General features: G+C 44.3%; 1 protein-coding gene across 1 annotated transcript in view; it reads right to left on the bottom strand.

Moving 5' to 3' along the window:
• LOC147898840 (WD-40 repeat family protein / beige-like protein) overlaps positions 1–20,478 on the bottom strand; it is a 181,787-nt gene that overhangs the window by 134,750 nt on the left and 26,559 nt on the right. Inside the window, exons 6-7 of the mRNA XM_087379237.1 lie at positions 20,255–20,371; positions 12,960–13,036 (exon numbers count right to left, since the gene is read on the bottom strand). Coding sequence (XP_087235363.1) covers positions 12,960–13,036; positions 20,255–20,371 — 194 coding nt within the window. The remainder of the gene's footprint in view (positions 1–12,959; positions 13,037–20,254; positions 20,372–20,478) is intronic.

The raw sequence follows: 20,478 nt of genomic DNA, 5'->3' as shown, positions 1-20,478 counted from the left end.
GCTCATCAAAGAGTGCAAAAGATAGAGGTCATAAAAAAGCTTTTTGCTTAGCAGGAAAGCATAATTCACCACATCCTATGATTCAACATCCTTCAACATAAGCAATTCCTCAATTGCAAGTGAGCACCAAAGTCCAGTAATGCAAGTGACCCAGCATCTTGCAATATGATAAATAAAATGTATTAAAAATGAATCAGACTTCACTATAGCATACTATCTTTTCTATATACCTTCATAAAACTAGAATGCATCCCAATAAAAAGAAACAAAGAACTAGAATGCATCCATTCTTACAAACTGAGAACATTTCACAAGCCAATGCCTAGAGAGTGATTCTTGTCATATGTCATCCAGAGTAAGTTAAGCTTTATGCAGGCCCCATCGAGGTCCCACTAGGAAAGATAGCACCGCTTCAGTAGGTCAGTTGTTGCTGTCATCTCCTACTTAGTATTCCTCACTGTGGGACACCATCCTAGGCATTAGGAGCACAGGAGCAAGCCCGACACTATGATGCAGCAATGAGCTCAGCCGCCTAAGTCCACTCTCTTGCAGATCTAACATCTTTCAAGAGTGTGCTCAAGGTCCCAAACCCTACGACCCGCAATCAATGTAGGGTCCTTTCTTATGAAGAAATCTATGATCAATTGCAATTGGGGGCAATGTCTAGCATTAAGCCTCATGAGTCAAGCTCGTCGTCTAATGACCTCATGCACAATAATTGCAAGCCATCAATGGTTTGGATAGTCAATGGTCTCACTCATTGAATATCTCATCAGTACACGCTTCGATCTCCACATCATGCATGTTACAAAGAGTACATAGTCTCACATCTCTGTTGTGTCATGTGGCTGCAATCTCCTACCAAGCCTCAATGCGAACCCTCTGAGAAGAGGTATGGAGCATGGGGATCCCTACAATGCAGGGGAGACTAATCTATAGGTACCTTGATGGCATCCTCATGTGAGCAGAGCTAACCCATGGCAATCCCTACAATGCAGGAGAGATGAATGTATAGGTATTTTGATGCCATCCTCACGTGGGTGGAGGAAATGTTTTCTGTAGGCCTTTTTGGTGGTGTTCAAGGTACTTATATCTGCTGAATGTATATCTGCCATAGGTCATCTGTGACTGCTGTCACATTGTGTTCAGCGTAATGGCCAAGATCTATGGATTGGCACTAGAGAGGGCAATCAGCAGCCATACAGAGGCACATGGGCAGCGTGCTCTACAGCACGCAGGTTTCCGGAGATAGCACTCCACACTAGACCACATCGTCACCTTGAGGACTATCATTGAGGAGGCGAGGTCAAGATGCCAGAAAGTCTATGCTTGTTTTGTAGACTTTTGGAAGGCCTTCAACACTGTCCCGCGATCCCGCATGATCAGGAGACTACAGGATATGGAGATTCCAGAGGTTCTGATCTGCTGAGTGGTGAGTCTATATGAGTCCGTCAGAGGGAGAGTTCGTGCCCCAGGAGGCCTATCAGACTAGGTTGAGAGCACGATCAGGGAACAGCAGGGATGCCCTCTCTCACCGACTCTCTTCAGGCTCTACATTGATGAGATCACATCTTTCGTAGACCGCCTAGGAGCCGAGGGAGCACCACTAGCTGACTTGATCATACAGATTCTACATATCCTCCTGTCATCTTCGTCAGAGGGACTACAGAGACATCTAGATACCCTAGAGGTGTTCTCCCGAGAGAGAGACCTGATGGTTAACCTTGGGAAGACCAGTGATTCACCACATCCTATGCTTCAACATCCTTCAACATAAGCAATTCCTCAATTGCAAGTGAGCACCAAAGTCCATTAATGCAAAATATGATAAATAAAATGTATCAGACTTCACTATAGCATACTATCTTTTCTATATACCTTCATAAAACAAGAATGCATCCCAATAAAAAGAAACAAAGAACTAGAATGCATCCATTCTTACAAACTGAAAACATTTCACAAGCCAATGCCTAGAGAGTGATTCTTGTCATATGTCATCCAGAGTAAGTTAAGTTAAGCTTTATGCAGGCCCCATCGAGGTCCCACTAGGAAAGATAGCACCGCTTTCCTAGGCATCAAGAGCACAAGAGCAAGCCCGACACTATGATGCAGCAATGAACTCAGCCGCCTAAGTCCACTCTCTTGCAAATCTAACATCTTTCAAGAGTGTGCTCAAGGTCCCAAACCCTACGATCCGCAATCAATGTAGGGTCCTTTCTTATGAAGAAATCTATGATCAATTGCAATTGGGGGCAATGTCTAGCATTAAGCCTCATGAGTCAAGCTCATCGTCTAATGACCTCATGCACAATAATTGCAAGCCACAATGGTTTGGATAGTCAATGGTCTCACTCATTGAATATCTCATCAGTACACGCTTCGATCTCCACATCATGCATGTTACAAAGAGTACATAGTCTCACATCTCTGTGGTGTCATGTGGCTGCAATCTCCTACCAAGCCTCAATGCGAACCCTCTAAGAAGAGGTATGGAGCTAGCGCATGGGGATCCCTACAATGCACGGGAGACTAATCTATAGGTGCCTTGATGGCATCCTCATGCGAGCAAAGCTAACCCATGGCAATCCCTACAATGCAAGAGAGATGAATGTATAGGTATTTTACTGCCATCCTCACGTGGGTGGAGGAAATGTTTTCTGTAGGCCTTTTTGGTGGTGTTAAGGGTACTTATATCTGCTGAATGTATATCTTCCATAGGTCATCTGTGACTCCTGTCACACTGTGTTAAGCATAATGGCCAAGATCTATGGATCGGTACTGGAGAGGGCGATTAGCAGCCATACAGAGGCACATGGGCAGCGTGCTCTACGGCATGCAGGTTTCCGAAGATAGCACTCCACACTAGACCACATCTTCACCTTGAGGACTATCATTGAGGAGGCGAGGTAAAGATGCCAAAAAGTGTACGCTTGTTTTGTAGACTTTTGGAAGGCCTTCGACCCTGTCCTGCGATCCCGCATGATCAAGAGACTACAGGATATGGAGATTCCAGAGGTTCTGATCTGCTGAGTGATGAGCCTATATGAGTCCGTCAGAGGGAGAGTTCGTGCCCTAGGAGGCCTATCAGACTGGGTTGAGAGCACGATCAGGGAACAGCAGGGATGCCCTCTCTCACCGACTCTCTTCAAGCTCTACATTGATGAGATCACATCTTTCATAGACCCTTAGGAGGCGAGGGAGCACCACTAGCTGACTTGATCATACAGATTCTACTATAAACGGATGACATAGTCCTCCTGTCATCTTCGTCAGAGGGACTACAGAGACATCTAGATGCCCTAGAGGTGTTCTCCAGAGAGAGAGACCTGATGGTTAACCTTGGGAAGACCAGTGATTCACCACATCCTATGCTTCAACATCCTTCAACATAAGCAATTCCTCAATTGCAAGTGAGCACCAAAGTCCATTAATGCAAGTGACCCAGCATCTTGCAATATGATAAATAAAATGTATTGAAAATGCATCAGACTTCACTATAGCATACTATCTTTTCTATATACCTTCCTAAAACTAGAATGCATCCCAGTAAAAAGAGACCTGATGGTTAACCTTGGGAAGACCAAGGTCATGATCTTCAACACCTCTCGCACAGTGCTTCACCAACATAGCTTTACATACCAGAGTCAACCAGTGGAGATTGTGCAGTCCTACACATACTTGGGTGCAGTTTTCACAAGGCCGGTTTTCACAATGACCCACGCAGCCAGAGCAGAACTCACACGAGGACATGGTGCTTTGACCCGACTAGATCGACAGTGCTTCCAGGCGCACTTCCAGGATCCATCGACGAAGCATTGGCTTTTTGACACTCTCGTGAGGCCGACTGCCATGTATGCGGCACCTTCTTGGGGGTGTGATCTTTCAACAACAAAATGGAGGAGATTTGAGCGGCTACAGGTGATTATGGGCTCTAGGATGATTCAGAGTAAGCCCTCGATCCCCCATCAGATAGTACAGGCAGAATTTGTCACGACCCCTCTCCATGTTGATGCCATCCTTCAGACAGTGACATTCCTCCACAGAGTTTGGGACCTACCTCACGAGAGACTTTCGAGACTGGCACTAGAGTCTTCCATAGAGCTAGCAGAGAGTGGGGTCGGTACAGCATGGTATGCACGCATCACCGCATGGTTTGCCAGTCACGGCATTTAGATGGACCAGCTTCCCCCGTTTCAGTATAGCATGGATGCACCGCCCAAGTTGATCCCACGGGATGCTTTCTTTTAGGCACGAAAAGGCGATGGATAAGGAGCGTCTACGGCCGTATGCCCAGGTGCCCAGTATATCTTTTGACCGAGCTTCTTGGGCCGAGATCTTTCGGCCATTTTACACAACCCTTGCAAATCTACACTTGCGCGCAATTCGAATGGTTCCGGTACGAAAAAAAGAAGCGTTAGCAACAGATCCATGTCTAGCAAAATATCTCAAAGCCACTAGCAAAAGCGAGCTCTTTAGTTGTCCATAACGGCATCCTTGAAATGAACCAACAATATGGATGTGATGGAAGTACCTTCTCCAACAGCCAGCTTAGAAGTAGATCAACTATATTAGGACAATTATCTTGACAGGAAGGCCGCATCATACGGTTAGATCTCCTTCAGCTCCACACATCTCACACTTGGGTGTGGGGGGGGGGGGGGGACCAGGAGTTCCCCACCAAGACCCAGCTCTACTATGACCATTTCCTCAGAGTATCAGAGGATGGGCTCATCATCAGACCTCAGTATCTCGAGGACAGAGGAGTCTCACACGCGCTGAGGATTGCCATCAGACAGATGCGGGTCTAGTCCCATCAGTTGAGGATCGAGGCAAGGATAGCTGTAGGCATACCCAGAGAGCAATGGACTTGCAAGTTGTGCACGATGGGGGCAGACGAGACAAAGGAGCATTTTCTAGGTGTCTGTCCAGCCTACTATGAGATCCGAGGCCACTACCACTAGCTTTTTCAAGAGGGTCACAGCTTTGGCCCACTCTGACAACTGATCCACTTCCAGGACCAGGTTTGTATTAGGCTCTACCTAATGGAGATGCGACGACACAGAGAGACGCTACTACGACATATCAGAGAGCAACACGATGGGACCGCCGCACCACAGGGCACTGAGGTAGACCGAGCGTAGAGACAGGTCACAGATTTCTATGCACTTGACTCAGCTCTAGGGCACTTTGGTGTAGAGGAGGACGAGCTAGCCGACATGAGAGACGTATGGATCGGTGGAGAGAGCCGACATAGCACTGTTGCACTGCTAGACGAGGGATGCAGAGACCGTACACGACGCGACAGGCGACTAGAGCACACACGATCGAGGTTCGACCTTTTCAGCTCTCCTCAGGGAGATCGACCGAGGCGAGGCGTCACCCTTGACATAGCCCATCGGAACCAAAGACCGAGGAGACCACGCCCTCCACCACCACGGGAGACATCTCGACATATGCAGATATGTGAGCTCTTGTGTGAGGCACCAAATCTCCCATCCTTGGGAAATGTAGAACGGTGCATCTTACCAAGCAAACAAGGTTCACAAACATGCTTGGAAAGCATATGCATTTTGGGAAGACTAGGACATGGACCCCCCCTAGCACCCACATACGACAAGGATGGCCTTCTACAGAGAGCCTTTCTCTCATCTGGATGATGAGGGCTTTATCCAAGCACCGGGATACTTAGAAATCCACCTCTCATGCAGTACAGATTGGCATGGGCCAGCTTAGAACATCATCTCACAAACTCCAAATCAAGACAAGGCGTGAGATTGCAGCCACACAACATCATAGAGATCTGATAGTTTACACATTATGCGACACGCTAGAGGTGGAGACCGAGGAGCATGCCTTAATGCGACACGCTAGAGGTGGAGACCGAGTGTGCCTTCATGCATGCTCGCGATACTATGAGATCTAAGGGAGGTACCATTGCCTTTTCACGAAAGAGTTTAGTGACATGAGTCGAGTCATTGACTAAACAGATCAGCGGTGTGCTGCACTCATTATACACGATGTCCTTTGACTCAAGTCCAGGCTCATGAGACATACTACGCCACAAGGTGATAAAAAACAAGAGATTATAGACTTTTGCATCACAATAGAAGAAGTGACGAGGAGACACCAGGACTGCGACTCTGACTTTCAGACATGTCACGTAAGCAAGAGGTTGGATACAGGCCCCACGAGCACTCAACCCATTCGAGGGACCATCATAGCAATCTCTCAATGTCAAGTAGCGTCACGTCACACCTGAGTACACCCTACAGAGAGGAGTAGGTTCGCCAACAATAGATCTCTGATATGTTTCATAGACATCAAGACCCTAGATGGGATTCCGATCATAGTCGGGTCCACATTGAGCTCAAATCACGCACCTCGAACATTGCCATGACATGACATGATAAGATGAGAGGGAAAGGAAGAGGGAGTGGAACGATGAAGACGGAGAGAGAGAGGGGGAGACACAAAAGTGTGGGTGTGAAGAAGTGTTGAGCCACACCACAAACTCATAGGTTTTATTAGGATTAGGTTTTTCTCCCTATGACTGTCTTAAGACAGTCATAGGTGTCATAACTACAAAAGGGTGGCAATGTGCCTTTACCCCAACAACCTCCCACCTAAAGGCCAATGTGCCTAAAGGGGAGAAAAGAATAAAAATTACAGCAATATACAGTTACTGTATACAAGACCATAAAATAAGAATGGTCTCATCCTAATCCCATGATGTGGTGGCAATGTGCAAACCGCTCTGTAGGCAAGCTCTTAGTGAGCAAATCTGCAGGATTATCATCAGTATGCACCTTCACAAGCTCAAGTCGCTTGTCTTCCAGTACCTCCCTGATGAAATGGTATTTCACATCTATGTGCTTGGTCTTTTGATGAAAGACCGGATTCTTTGCCAACATGATAGCACTCTGACTATCACAATGCAAAACTGGCATATCTCCTGTAATGCCCAAATCTCCCACCAGCCGAGTAAGCCATATTGCTTCCTTGCAAGCCTCAGTGGCTGCAACATATTCAGCTTCAGTGGTTGACAGTGCAACGCATTTCTGCAACCGAGACACCCATGATATAGCACCTCCTGCAAATGTGAAAATATAACCGGTAGTAGACTTCCGGTTATCTGCATTCCCTGCATAGTCTGAATCTGTAAAACCATGCACCAATGCATCCTGCCTACCATAGCATATGCACAAGTCTTTGGTACCCTTGAGATACCTCAAGACACCTTTCACTGCTTCCCAGTGCCGCTTGCCTGGATTTGCCATATACCTGCTGATGACTCCCACCGCAAAAGCAATATCCGGACGAGTGGCAACCATGGCATACATCAAAGAACCAACTGCAGATGCATACGGAACCTCGGCCATTTCAGCCTTATCATCATCTGATCTGGGGCTGTCCTTACTGCTGAGTTTTAAATGTGGAGGCAACGGGGTACTAATAGACTTCCCCCCCTCCATTTTAAACCTCTCCAGTACTTTGTCAATGTACTCCTTCTGTGACAGAAACAAAAGTCCCTTGGACCTGTCACGGATAATCCGCATACCAAGAATATGGTTTGCATCACCCAAGTCTTTCATGTCAAAAGACTTATGCAGTTGTTTCTTCAAAGCACTAATCTCCTGCTGAGATTTGCTGGCAATCAGCATGTCATCCACATATAGAATGAGTAGCATCAAACTGCCATCCTTTGCCCGTTCGGTGTACAAGCAATGATCGGTTTCACACCTATGATACCCTTGGGACTGCATGAAGGCATCAAACTTTTTGTACCATTCTCCTGGCGCCTGCTTGAGTCCATACAAGCTCCTCTTGAGCTTACACACAAGCTGCTCTTTCCCTTTAACAGCATATCCCTCTGGCTGACTCATGTAGATCTCATCATGGAGATCTCCGTGAAGAAAAGCAGTCTTCACATCCATCTGACATAAATCCATGTCCTCATGAGCAACAAGAGCTAACACTGCTCTCAAAGTAGTCATCTTGACGACAGGGGAAAAGATCTCATCAAAGTCAATGCCCTTCTCCTGCTTAAATCCCTTGGCAACCAATCTGGCCTTATACCTCGGTAAAGCATTTGAATCCACTTTGACTTTGTAAACCCATTTGCATGGCAAAACCTTTCTGCCTGTAGGTAGCTGCACCAAGTCCCATGTATCATTTTGAAGTAGGGAGTCCATTTCTGACTGCATGGCTTTCTCCCACTTCCTTTTCTCTGTTCTTCCCATAGCTTCCTTGAAGCTGGAAGGCTCACCACAATCTGTCAGCATGATAAAATCAGCCACATTATTGGCTCCTGGAACAAACCTGTCAGGAGGCCGTTGTACACGGGTGCTCCTCCTATCAAAATGTTCCGGATTAGGCTGCTGTCTAGCCTGTTCGTCATGCATGACGGGTGGCTGTACCACCATATTTGGCTGTTCTACAGCCCCATTTGCTGGCATATCCAGTGGTGCATCATTGGCAAAGTTGTCTGGCTGATTTTCAGCCTGTGTACCCTCTTGAACAGGGTTATCTACAGCAGCCTGCTGCTGCATATTAATGGGCATTCTTTGCTGTCCGACATCATCATAAACAACCCTCATGTATTCCACAGGTTGCACGGGTTCTTTGTGTACACTATCCTCTTTGAAGATGACATCATTGCTGCGTATAATCTTCCATTTGACGGGATCCCATAACCTGTACCCATTTAACCTTCGTCACCATAACCCATGAAGATGCATCTGAAAGACTTTGGCTCCAGTTTGGTGCGCAGTTCTTTGCGTATATGAGCAAAGCACTCGCAGCCAAACACACGTAAGTGCTTATATGAAGGTGGCTTGCCAGACCACACCTCCTCTGGCACTTTCAACTCCAAAGCCTTATTCGGCGACCTGTTAATTAGGTGAACTGCTGTTTGCACGGCTTCTGCCCAAAAGCCATGGGGCAATGCAGCATAAGACAACATACATCGAACCTTCTCTTGAATAGTTCGATTCATCCGCTCACTCACACCATTTTGAGATGCATTATGAGGGACTGTGAGTTCCTGTTTAATGCCCTTAGCTTCGCAAAACTGTACAAAAGCATGTGACACATACTCACCCCCATTATCGGATCTGAGGCATCTCAACCTGCGACCTGTCCAATTCTCAACCTGAGCGACAAACTTCTTGAAAGCATCTAAGGCATCGCTCTTATGCTTCAAGAAATAGACCCACAATTTGTGTGTGGCATCATCAATAAAAGTAATGAAATACTTTGCACCCCCTAGTGATAGCTGTGGCATCTCACACAAATCAGTGTACACTAGATCAAGGGGTGCTCTATTATGGGGAGTTCTCCTCTTATGAGGAGTCATAGAATGCTTGCCAAATATGCAATGATCACAAGTAGGCAAATCTGAAAATGAAAGAGACGGCAGATAATCCAAACGTGACAGTTCTTGCATTCCTTTAACGGACATGTGTCCCAACCGGCTATGCCACAATGAAACCTTTGGCAGCTCGGTTATGGCAACAACATGATTACCTACACTGGAAACATAAAGAGGGTACAAGGTATCACTCTTATAACCCTCAGCCACTACACCCTGGCCATCAGTAATCACCCATTTGGAATCCCCAAATGTGGTGTGGTAACCACTGTCATCCAACAAGCCAGTGCTAATCAGATTTTTCTTGATTTGCGGCACATGACGAACACCATCAAGCATAAATGTGCGTCCATCAGGGAATACTATCTGTATACTGCCAATCCCTGCAATCTGACATGCATAGTTGTTCCCAAGGTGAACAACTCCATGAGTACCTGTGTAGGAAGTAAACCACTCCCTATGAGGAGTAACATGAAAAGAAGCACCTGAATCCAAGAGCCAGGTGTGCATGTCATGGCCATCAATAACCAATGTATGTGCAATTACAGCAGAAGAGCATAAAACATCATGTCTGTCACTTTCACTGTCCTCTGCTGCAACATTCACTGCATCCAAGTCGTCTGCCTTGCCCTTGCCTTTGTCTTTGCTTCCACTGCCTGCATCCTTTGTCTCAGCCTTCTTGGCTTTCTGATCCCGTATAAACTTGAAGCACTTAGACTTCACATGTCCCTTCTTGCCACAGTAAAAGCATTCAATATCCTTTTTGCCACGGGACTGACTGCGAGATTCGGACTTTCCAGCAGATCTCCCCTTCTGCTGAGTCCTACCTCTTTCCTGTACCTGCAAAGCATTAGAAGACTTGCTGCCCATATTATTCTTCCTGCTCATCTCCTCCATAAGGAGAGAGCTCTCCACATCAGCATACATAAGAGTGACATTTGAATTAGACAGGAAGGTCTTGAAAGTGTCCCAACTCTCAGGGAGGGTACACAACAAGAAAGTAGCCTTGAACTCCTCATCAAGGTTCAATCCCTGTGCAATAAGCTGTGTAAAGATGGCATTGAACTCACTCAAGTGTGAGGTCATAGCTGTATCTTCCTTCATGCGAAGATCAACAAGCTTCTTCAACCAATAAACCTTACTGACTGAACTCTTTTGGGCATACAACTCTTCTAGCCTCTGCCATAGGCCATAAGAGGTCTTTTCAGCCTGAACATTGAACACAAGAGAATCACTGAGAGTAAGCATGATAGCAGCCCTAGCGGACAAATCAAGCTCCTCCCACTCATCATCTGACATCCCAGATGGCTTGACACCCTTCACCCTTATGGGCTTAGAAATCTTCTTTAACAGAAGTACATTCAAACACTGTTCTGCCCATAATGCATAATTGTGTGCCCCTTCCAATTTCTTTATGTTCAGAATTGAAGATTCACTTCCCCCTGATGCCATATCAGATAAGGAAAGTACCTGACTCCCTGTAAGTCAAAAAATGACTAAATAAAATTCTGATTTCTCAGAAAACCTGCTCTATCAAGAGCCAGGAGCACTCACAGTAGTGCTGTTTTTACTGTCAAAAAATCTGCAGCAAAACAAAAAATTTTCCCTCCAGTCACTGTACCTTCTGACACACTGTACCGTGCTCAAATAGGCACAAAACAGTAACTTCAGAATGCTGCAGCTGTTCCACAAGTGCTTTATCAATGCATCATCAGCTGACGAAGCACAAAACATTGCTGTCCTGGACACTTCTCCCACCTCAGATGAGGTATTGCACTGATTTTATATGCATAAACCACTTGTCATACACTGTTCTATTCACTGAAAAAAAGGCTCCAAACACCTCAGCTTGTCACAAACCTGCAACAAAGAATGGGACAAATCCCAAGCAATCACCCTTCTGCCAAGTGGATAAAAGGCATCTGAAGGTCTCTAACAGTAACTCAAGTGCCCACAAGCAAAATCTGGACAAAAGCCCCTTGATTTGACACCTGTACCAAGTGAAAAACACCTCAACACTGAGATAGCATACAAAATACAGCGCTCTCCTGGCACTTTCACCTGACAATGTAATGCATAAACGGCCCTGTGTACACAGTAACAACACAGATCCCAACGTACAAACACTGAAGAGAGAATCTTTTGAGCACTGTCAACGATGGACAGTTAGGGACCGAGTAAACTCGTTGCGCCCCGGCCAAGCGTGGCTCGACTGAGATTTTTCAAAGTGTCCTACACAGAATGTGACCTGCAAGAAATGTCACTGAATACACTGCGGAAACAAGACCAATGTGAGCACCCTGGCTCCACACTGCCTCAAGGCATACACTGCATAAACTGCCAGGCAAAAGCCCTTTGAAATTGTCACCCGAAAGCTGAGATTTGCACTGAGCAAAAGCATAAAAGCCCTCTGCAAAATCAAGGCATTTGACCTTCCCGAAACAAGATAACTGTGCAACCACCACACACTGTGGCACTAGTCACCTCAAGCATGAGGGACACGAGGGTACTTGCTGTACCTTCAACACACAGTTTTGAGAACTGAACAACCGGGAATGAAGAGCAAAGTGCTCTCTCTTTTCCTTCTTCCTCAAAAAAAAATTGTGCCTCCTGTACCTGCTGTACCTTGTACCTGCGAGGGCACAAATCCCAAGAAAAAAAATGTTCTGATTTGTACCTCCCTGATGCAGCGTCCATACGGCGACGTCCGTACGGTATGGCAGCCTTGCTGGCCACGCGACCGTACAGCCATACGACAGCCTGTACGGATTCCGTACAGCCGGTACGGGTGGCTGTACAGGTCGCTCTTGTACGGCTGCCCATGTGCAGCCTGGGTGCGCGCCGGCGCTGCGCGCTGGCTACGCCCGCTTGGCAGCGGATAGCAGCTAGCTGCTGCTGTTGCAAGTGCGAGCTGCCCCGCGCTGCCCTGTTCTGCCCGCGCGCTGTAGGGTGCGATGCCTGAGGGGAGAGGAAGGGGTAGAGGGAGGGGTAGACGGGAGTGGAAGTGGGAGAGGTAGAGGCTCTGATACCAGTTGAGAGGGAAAGGGAGAGGGAGTGGAACGATGAAGACGGAGAGAGAGAGGGGGAGACACAAAAGTGTGGGTGTGAAGAAGTGTTGAGCCACACCACAAACTCATATGTTTTATTAGGATTAGGTTTTTCTCCCTATGACTGTCTTAAGACAGTCATAGGTGTCATAACTACAAAAGGGTGGCAATGTGCCTTTACCCCAACATAAGATTTTCTCCTGACTTATAGAAGGCTCTCTCTAAGTCATTGTATCTGGTTTTTTCAGTCTCATAGACCTCTTTCTATGAGCTGTAATGAACTTTCTTTCTTTCTTTTTTGGGTCCTTACACTAGTTCAACTTTTTTAACTGTCATTAAAGAGATGTGAAAAAACACTACACAACATTTTTGTTAAAGCTTTCAAAACGAGACATCATGTCACCCCATATTTGCATCACTTGATTGCCCTTTTTTCCAGAGCAAGCTACGGCATTCTTTGGTTTACTTATAATATCAAAAAACGTGGACTAAAATATCCTAATGGCACCATATATGAAGCTTCTACCAACACAATGACTTACCGTTGGCGTTGCTCACCAGTAGACGAGCCCCCAATCATTGCTAACCATTCTGCACAATGAATGGTTGACTCCACGTCCTGAGAAAAGAACACACATGCAGACTACATTTAGCTTTTGTCACAAATGGGTCATGTCGACTTAAGGTGGATTGAAACCACTCAACACTCTTGCAAAATGAAGAAATCATGCAATGCAAGTGAACAAATGTATAACCAAAGACACAAGCCTATGAAATGCCCTAGTAAATAGAAGTATGGATTTTCAAATTGCCTTCTTTTACAGTTTGCACTCTAATGTGTCCAATTGCACAACATAGCAGATAGATAAGCCTATAGATTGGCAGCAAGAATACTAAATACTATGGATAATCAAGGCATATTTATGAGCTTGGACAACAATAGATCCACTTCATGAATGAGTTTTTTTTCCTCATATTGGTTCATGAGTTTTTTTGTCTCTTCTATTGGCAATCCGTCTTAAGCGTAAGGGCAGCAAAAGCTACTTAAAATTACAGGTTAGAGAGATATAACTTCATCAAATATAACTCCATCAATGCAACTAAAAAAAAAAAAGCTAAGGGAATAACTCCATCAATGCAACTTCATCAGATATAACTCCATCAATGCAACTAAAAAAAGATAAGGGAATAAGCATTCTAGCAAGTAACAAGAAAAAGATCACAGCATTGTAGAATATTTTGCACAGCTGTTGGATGCAAAATGGGTGTATAGCGTGAAGTTCTGAGGGGATGGAAGCATAGACAAGTACTTGTTGCAAAAGAGTATTCCTAGGAATAAGAGATAGACCACTTTGAAACCTTTGCATCTGCACCAAAGTATAACACTGTGAGACAAGTACAAAAGGTATTCCAAGAATAAGAGAAAACTACTTTGAAACTTTTGCACCTGTAGTAAAGCATAATACTGTGAGATTGGGAGTTTCTTTTGCATCACTACACAATTGGAAGCTTCATTAAATGGATGTTAAGTCAGCCATCTTAAATGGTAACTTATAAGAAGAGGTATATATGGACAACGAGCAAGTTTTGTGAAGCAAAGACAAGAAAAAAAGGGGCGCGAATTGATCAATCATTATCTAGGCTGATCATTATATGGATGACTTGACAATAACAGGCTACAATGAAAAGTTGATTAAAGCCATAAAAGGACTGCTGGCACAAAGATTTGAGATAGCAGATCTAGGTTTATTGCATCATTTCTTCAGTGTAGAGGTGAAGCAAAAAGAGAGGAGCATGCAACGGGGCTACTCCAGATAAATTATTAACCGACAGCCACACCACTAGAAACAGGCTACAAGAGTATACCAGATGATGGTGGTGGAGATGTGTATGCCGATATTTAAAGGCGCTCCTAGGCAATCTTGTTTACAAGGCATATAGAAGCCTTTGGTCTCACACAAATATTGTAGTCATTAAAGGGGAGAATTAAAGGATAATGACTACATATCTTTGCTTTGAACTCATTGTAAAAGGTTGAATGTGACTCATTTTGAGAATGAATTGAGCACTCTTGCATCATAACTGGTGTTCATTCATTGTTAAGGCTTTCATGTTCTAAGATCCTACAATATGCCTTTGGCACAATTCAAGCTGTACTCAATTGTAGCTAAAGCTGACTGATCATTTGTTCTTTCACAAAGCTGGTTCAATCCTCCATCTTTGATCTTAAGCGATAATCATATAGTTCTGAATATTAAGATAACACAAGAAAAACCCCAAAATAAAATAAAATTATAAGATTCTTCCCGTTTCCACACCCCATTCTTTCATTTCGGTCTCTTGCAAGTTGTAACATTGAATGGCATAAAACCTTGTTACTGAAGATTGGCCTTTTTGGTTTGCAATGATGATGCTAGGTGAACCATGAGGTTGCCTCACTCAGTGTGAGGGATGCCTCAGATGCAGTTTGCTACTTTGACTTTGATAGTGGTGCTTCAGGGTGCATTACTTCCAAGAAGAATTTATTTGCACATTGCAGCCTACTCCTGTTGGCAAAAGAGTGTCTTGTGCCAACAATTCTTCATATATAGTGACAGGAGTTGGGAAGGATTTTGCTTTCCCCAATTGATGGGATTGATTTTTGCCTTCTAGATGTCCAGGGATAAAGAAGAACTTACTTTCTGTGTCCTCTTTGGTGAAAAGAGGCTTGGCTGTCATTTTTTAAGATGATAACTGTGTTGTCAGGGATAGAGAAAAAGACTATCAAAAAGTCACTACAGGCACTTTGAATTCGGATTTGAACCAGCTGGACAACCAAGACAGAAATATGTCTAATGCATTGGCAACAGTGATTGCAGAAATGAAAAATGCCGAAAGAGGTTGTCAGAGAAGAGAGGGATGCTCACAGGAAGCTAAAACAGTTCCTAGTGGCTGCTACAAACTCTGCAGAACAACAGACTTTCAGCTCCTCTCCAAAAGAACAAGGGCTGACTCAAGAGGAACAAGTGGATCAAACTTTGTTGATTCAACTTGAATGAGTTCATTGTATGATACAAATGAGCCGAACACTTTTGAGGATGCTCAAGATCCGGTGAAGGATGAGAGGAAGAATGGATCTCGCGGGGATAAGTCTGATAGAAAAGCTAATTGTCAAAAGGATGAATGTAATCGTTTGTCTCCAGAGGAACAACGCGCTTTATATGAAGCTGGCAAATGTTTTATTTGCAAAGAGGAGGGACATCGATCTAGAGATTGTCCCAACCGTAAGAGGAAGACGGTTAGTGACACGGATGAGCCACGGAATGTTCCGAAGGGCAAGAGTTCCTGATTCCACAGCGGGTTGTTTACGGCTGGTTTTGTATAGCGCCGTATACAAGTACTTTTAAAAAGAATTTTGTATGGCAGAGCCTGCCACTCTTTTTGGCATCCGATTCTCGATTATGTATGTTATACGGTTTGTAGGATGGTGTTTTCCCTGCTACTTTTGGATGCTCTTTTGTCATAAGGTTTCAACGAAATGAGATTGCTATTTTTGTCATGAGGTTTCTACAAAAAAAAAGAATGCTATTTTTGCCATGAGGTTTTGATAAAATATGCATGTTATTCTTGTCATGAGGATTCGACAAGATGGGAATGCTCTTTTTTGTCATGTGGTTTCGACAAAAAGAGAATGGATTCCCCTTGACCTTGGTTCCCGATGCGCAATTCCTGGAAGTGGTCTATGTCGTGCATCGTTGGCCGCGATGTACGTGGTGTACTAGTCACATTAGGTGTACTAGTCGCTTGGTTTGCAGTGCTATACGTATTTGTTATCTGCAGCTCTACAAATCGTATATGCACTGTTGGTGATCTGTTGGCGACATGGTTGGCTGTCCACTCAGATTTGGATTTGATATCTCAGGTACTTCGGATGTTCACGATGTACTACTAGTGTGGGTCTCAAGAGATGGCCATAGGTGGGTAAAGCATGCATGAACTATCCCTGGGAAGTACAGTCTGAGTATCTATGTGAATGCATTAAGTGTTTACATATGCTCATGATGTACCACTGGCAGTGGGTCCTTAGAAATAGCCGTACGTGAGGTGGATCGGACATCGTGGGGAGCATATTGTTTGTGTGTGCATGTATGCATGTATGCATGTATGTGGAATGTTTACTTGTCTTTTGCCTACCAAACATTGTAGTGTTTCCACTTGGTTTTCTTTTGCAAGTAATTTATGGCAATCTCGGACGCTTGCCTTCTTTCAAGAGGGGGGTCTGTCACAAGGACGTGAAATTATGGGACTTTTGATTTGCAACTCCCATAATTTGCGCGTGACTGCCTTGAGCCTCTGGGGCGCGAGGGTCTAGCCATGGGGTGGGACTTTGGAATTAAAATTCCCTAGTGGACCCTTGGAAATTGTGAATGTGCGCCCAGTTACTATGCAATTAATTCCTAGGGCCAAAGTGTGCAATAGGAGGCCAAAAGAGTGGTGCAATTACAAATTGCTAATTTTAAAACAGGACTCAAAAAAGAGCACAGAGCCGTGTTTTTGGGGACAGAAGGCCAAAATCTATTCTAGAGGAGCCAGATCATTAGTTGTGAGCTGCCAGAGCCTGCCAGGTGCTGCTAGAGCCAAATTGTCATCTGCCATGAGCTTCTAGAGCTTGCCAGCGAAAATCACCATCAGGCAGGGCCAGTTCCAGTGCATCCAAGGCCTGCCAGAGGAAATTGCACCTAATCCAAGAGCCTGTTGCATATTGCGATTTCAGGGCTGTTCCAAGCGTTTCCAGCCTGTCCAGGCTGCTACAGAAGATTGTGATTTGCTTCCAGGATGTCCTAGCTGGTAGGAGCGCTCTAGCTCCCCTGTGATTTAATCTGTGGTGCATATTTATTTGTCAAATTACTATGTATGCTGTAACTAAGTGGATCCTACCATCCTTTACGTTGTTGCTACCACCCTCGAAAACAGCCATACAAGATGCAGCAGGCAGGCGAACCAAAAGAGAAGTCACGAAGCTGTCCTTACAAAGATTTGGAAGAGGGCAGAAAACCTTGGAAGAGGGCTGGAAGGTCGACCAGCAGGCAGGAAGGCAGCTCTCTCTCTCTCTCTCTTTTTTTTTTTTTTTTGTGAAACCAGTAACTATATTATTAACATGAAATCAATGTACATGGCATTAGACTCCAAAAAGGAGCCTAATGGAAAAACTCAAAAACAGTCAGAAAACACTTCAAGACTAGTATCATCCAAGTCCCTCGCAGCATAGCTATCATATAAAGATTGCTTGAGGGACATTCTGAAGAAAGCATATGCCTGAGGAAACTGTTGTCCCATCCTAGAATGCAATCTCTGTGTCCAAATAGTCCATAGTACCCAGAAACGAGCCCAGTGAAAGAAAAGGAGGAAAGGAGACATCTGAGATGAGAAGCATCCAAACATCCAGAAGAGTTTCCCAAATCTGATAGAGGGAAACCGAAGCCGCAGCAAATGAGAGACATGAGTGATCAATATCCGAGAGTGCGGGCAAGACCATAATTAGTGGGGAACTGTCTCGCGGGGATGAGAGCAACGGGGGCAGGAAGAGGAAGCAATACGACGTGCTGCCAATTTCACCCCAACGGAAAAAGCTCCCACTATACATCTCCAAAAGAAAAGCCTCTAATTCAATGGCGATTTGGCTTTCCAGTTGTGATTGCCACCAAGATAAAGGCTTATCCAAATTCCAAAGAGTGTTGGCATGCTTATCAATCCATGGCGGTGGAAGAAGAAATCGGTAGACCATCGAGGAAGCCAGATTATGCATTGAAAGTGAACTGATAGCGGGAGATGAGGAAGTCAGATTCCACTCCAGTAATCTGTCCTGTACAAACAGTGGAGGAACAGGAACAAATGGCTGCAACATAATTGTAAGTGTTCTCCAAATGGGTCTATGATGCAGACCCAAGGGGAATGTCCTGCAAGCTTGTGGAAATGAAAGCACATAACCTTGTTGGTCCACAACATCTCCGACAATTCTTATGCCCAATTTCATAAGATTATATGCTTTAATAGGTGCCTGTAAAGCAAGAGGCGATTCAAACACCTTGCTCCAATGGATACTTTCCAAGCAAAGAGAATTACCATGATGGGAAGAAGCACCTGACCATTTAGCATAAGAGAGAATTCTCTTCCAATCATGAATAAAAGCAGTAGAAACAGGACAACCATGAATTTTCCCCTGAAATGTGATCATGACTGCTTCCCAGTGATCTGTAATCCAATGCCCATATGCATGTGACGTCATGTTTCCACACATAGCTGCTAGCATAATAGCCCATGGCTGTTTTTGCTGAAAAAAATCAACAATCATAGTGCTCTTTCTTGCTAACATATGAAACTGAAGATTGAGAATATTCAGTCCCCCATGAGTCTTAGGAGAACAAACAGACTGCATGGGCAGCTCTCTCTCTCACAAACACACACAAACACACACACACACATACACAAACCCACCCTTCATAAGTTACAATTTAAAAATTCTATAGAACAAGTGAAAGAACAAAGGAAAGAAGGGGTTTTGTAGACAAATTTATGAGTAAAAAATAAAATAAAAGCAACTTAGTAAGCAAAACTACATTATGTTCTGATCGGTGCTCAAGCATAAGCAGGATGTGGAGATGGACGAAAATTTGCAAATTGCTGATGAGATGCCGCAGATACTACCAGATCCGGGGTCGCTGCACTGCTTATATGCCCAAGGTTTCATATCCACCATTAAGACTAGCTCGTAGATTTTAGTTAGACTCATCTTGGTGGAAAGAATAAGAGACCATAAATTATCTTTATATCTAGATTAATCCAGGAGCATTCCAAATCCATCCTTTAAACAAAACAACAGTGCAGTATAACCTCATGACAATCACCTACAAGGTTGACAACCATAAATTCCATAGCCATAGCAAGGAGTAGCTCGTATGACACCCCTACCAACATCATCAGCACCCAAATATGGTGTAGACAATAGTAGAACATATGCTCTCTCTCTCATATGCACAAATATCCACACACACATATGGGCATCCATTTATGTTAAGGTCTTCGTACTGAGTTCCTGTCAAAACTCCTGAGTAGAAGAGCAGACTCAGCTGTGACAAGGGCTAGCAGGGCTAGTCAAATAAGAGTCCACACACTCTTCACCCAAGCCACAACCATTGTAAAGACGTGTGTTACATTTCCAAGAAGCCTTTCTTTGTTTTACAATATTAGGAATTCCACTAGCTGATAGGGCACTGCACCGCTAAAAATGTGAAGAATTATTGCAACATCAGCAGGCCACAACGTGTGTGGAAATTTCCCTATCTACTACTTAAGGATGCAGCATGGACTTCATTCACATATTTCGACTCAACTTGAGCTTTAGAAACAGCGTGCACATTGCAGTTTGCCGTGACATACAAATAGCATCTCCGAGCAAGTCTATATATAAATATACCTTTGTAAGACTAGAATAAGTCCCATCATACAAATTTAGATTTTTTGTTGTTCTAAAGACCAAAAATCTACATAGAAAATAAAAGAGAAAATGAAAGAGAAGAAAAAAGGGGTAAACAAAAACTTTTATGAAAAACAAAAGGAAGACACTTAGCAAGCAAAGCAACACTTATGTCGTCATCAGTGCCCAAGCATAAGCAGTTATACTGGGTTTCTAAACACCCGAGCAAGTCTGGCCTAAACATTGATAAAGATTGCATTGCAAGGGGTGTTTCAATGCACAATTAAAAAAAGAAAACCTTGCAACTAGGAAAGCATATGAAGCCTACACTAGACTGAAAAACCATCCTTGTAACTAACCAAATTCAACACATCCGAACCATACCTTCCATCCATCTTTCTGGCGCATTGAATGCTCAAGTATGATGGTTAAAAAATTGTATACAAGGTCCTCAATTTCAGCAAAGCTTGAACAGCTTTCTTGTGATTTCCATGAGCCAACCTTCATCCACTTCCCAAGAATGACCACTCAGAGGATGTGCAAGGAAATAAAAACTGGTAGAAGAACCAAAATCGTGCAAATTTGATCTGCAATCTTAACAAATCAGA

Source organism: Dipteris shenzhenensis, chromosome 9 (assembly GCF_047967505.1).
Source record: "Dipteris shenzhenensis isolate YYH24624 ecotype China chromosome 9, Dip_SZ_1.0, whole genome shotgun sequence".
NCBI classification, from domain to species: domain Eukaryota; kingdom Viridiplantae; phylum Streptophyta; class Polypodiopsida; order Gleicheniales; family Dipteridaceae; genus Dipteris; species Dipteris shenzhenensis.
Note: the sequence above shows the minus strand (reverse complement) of the source record. Positions and strands in the feature narration are given on the sequence as shown.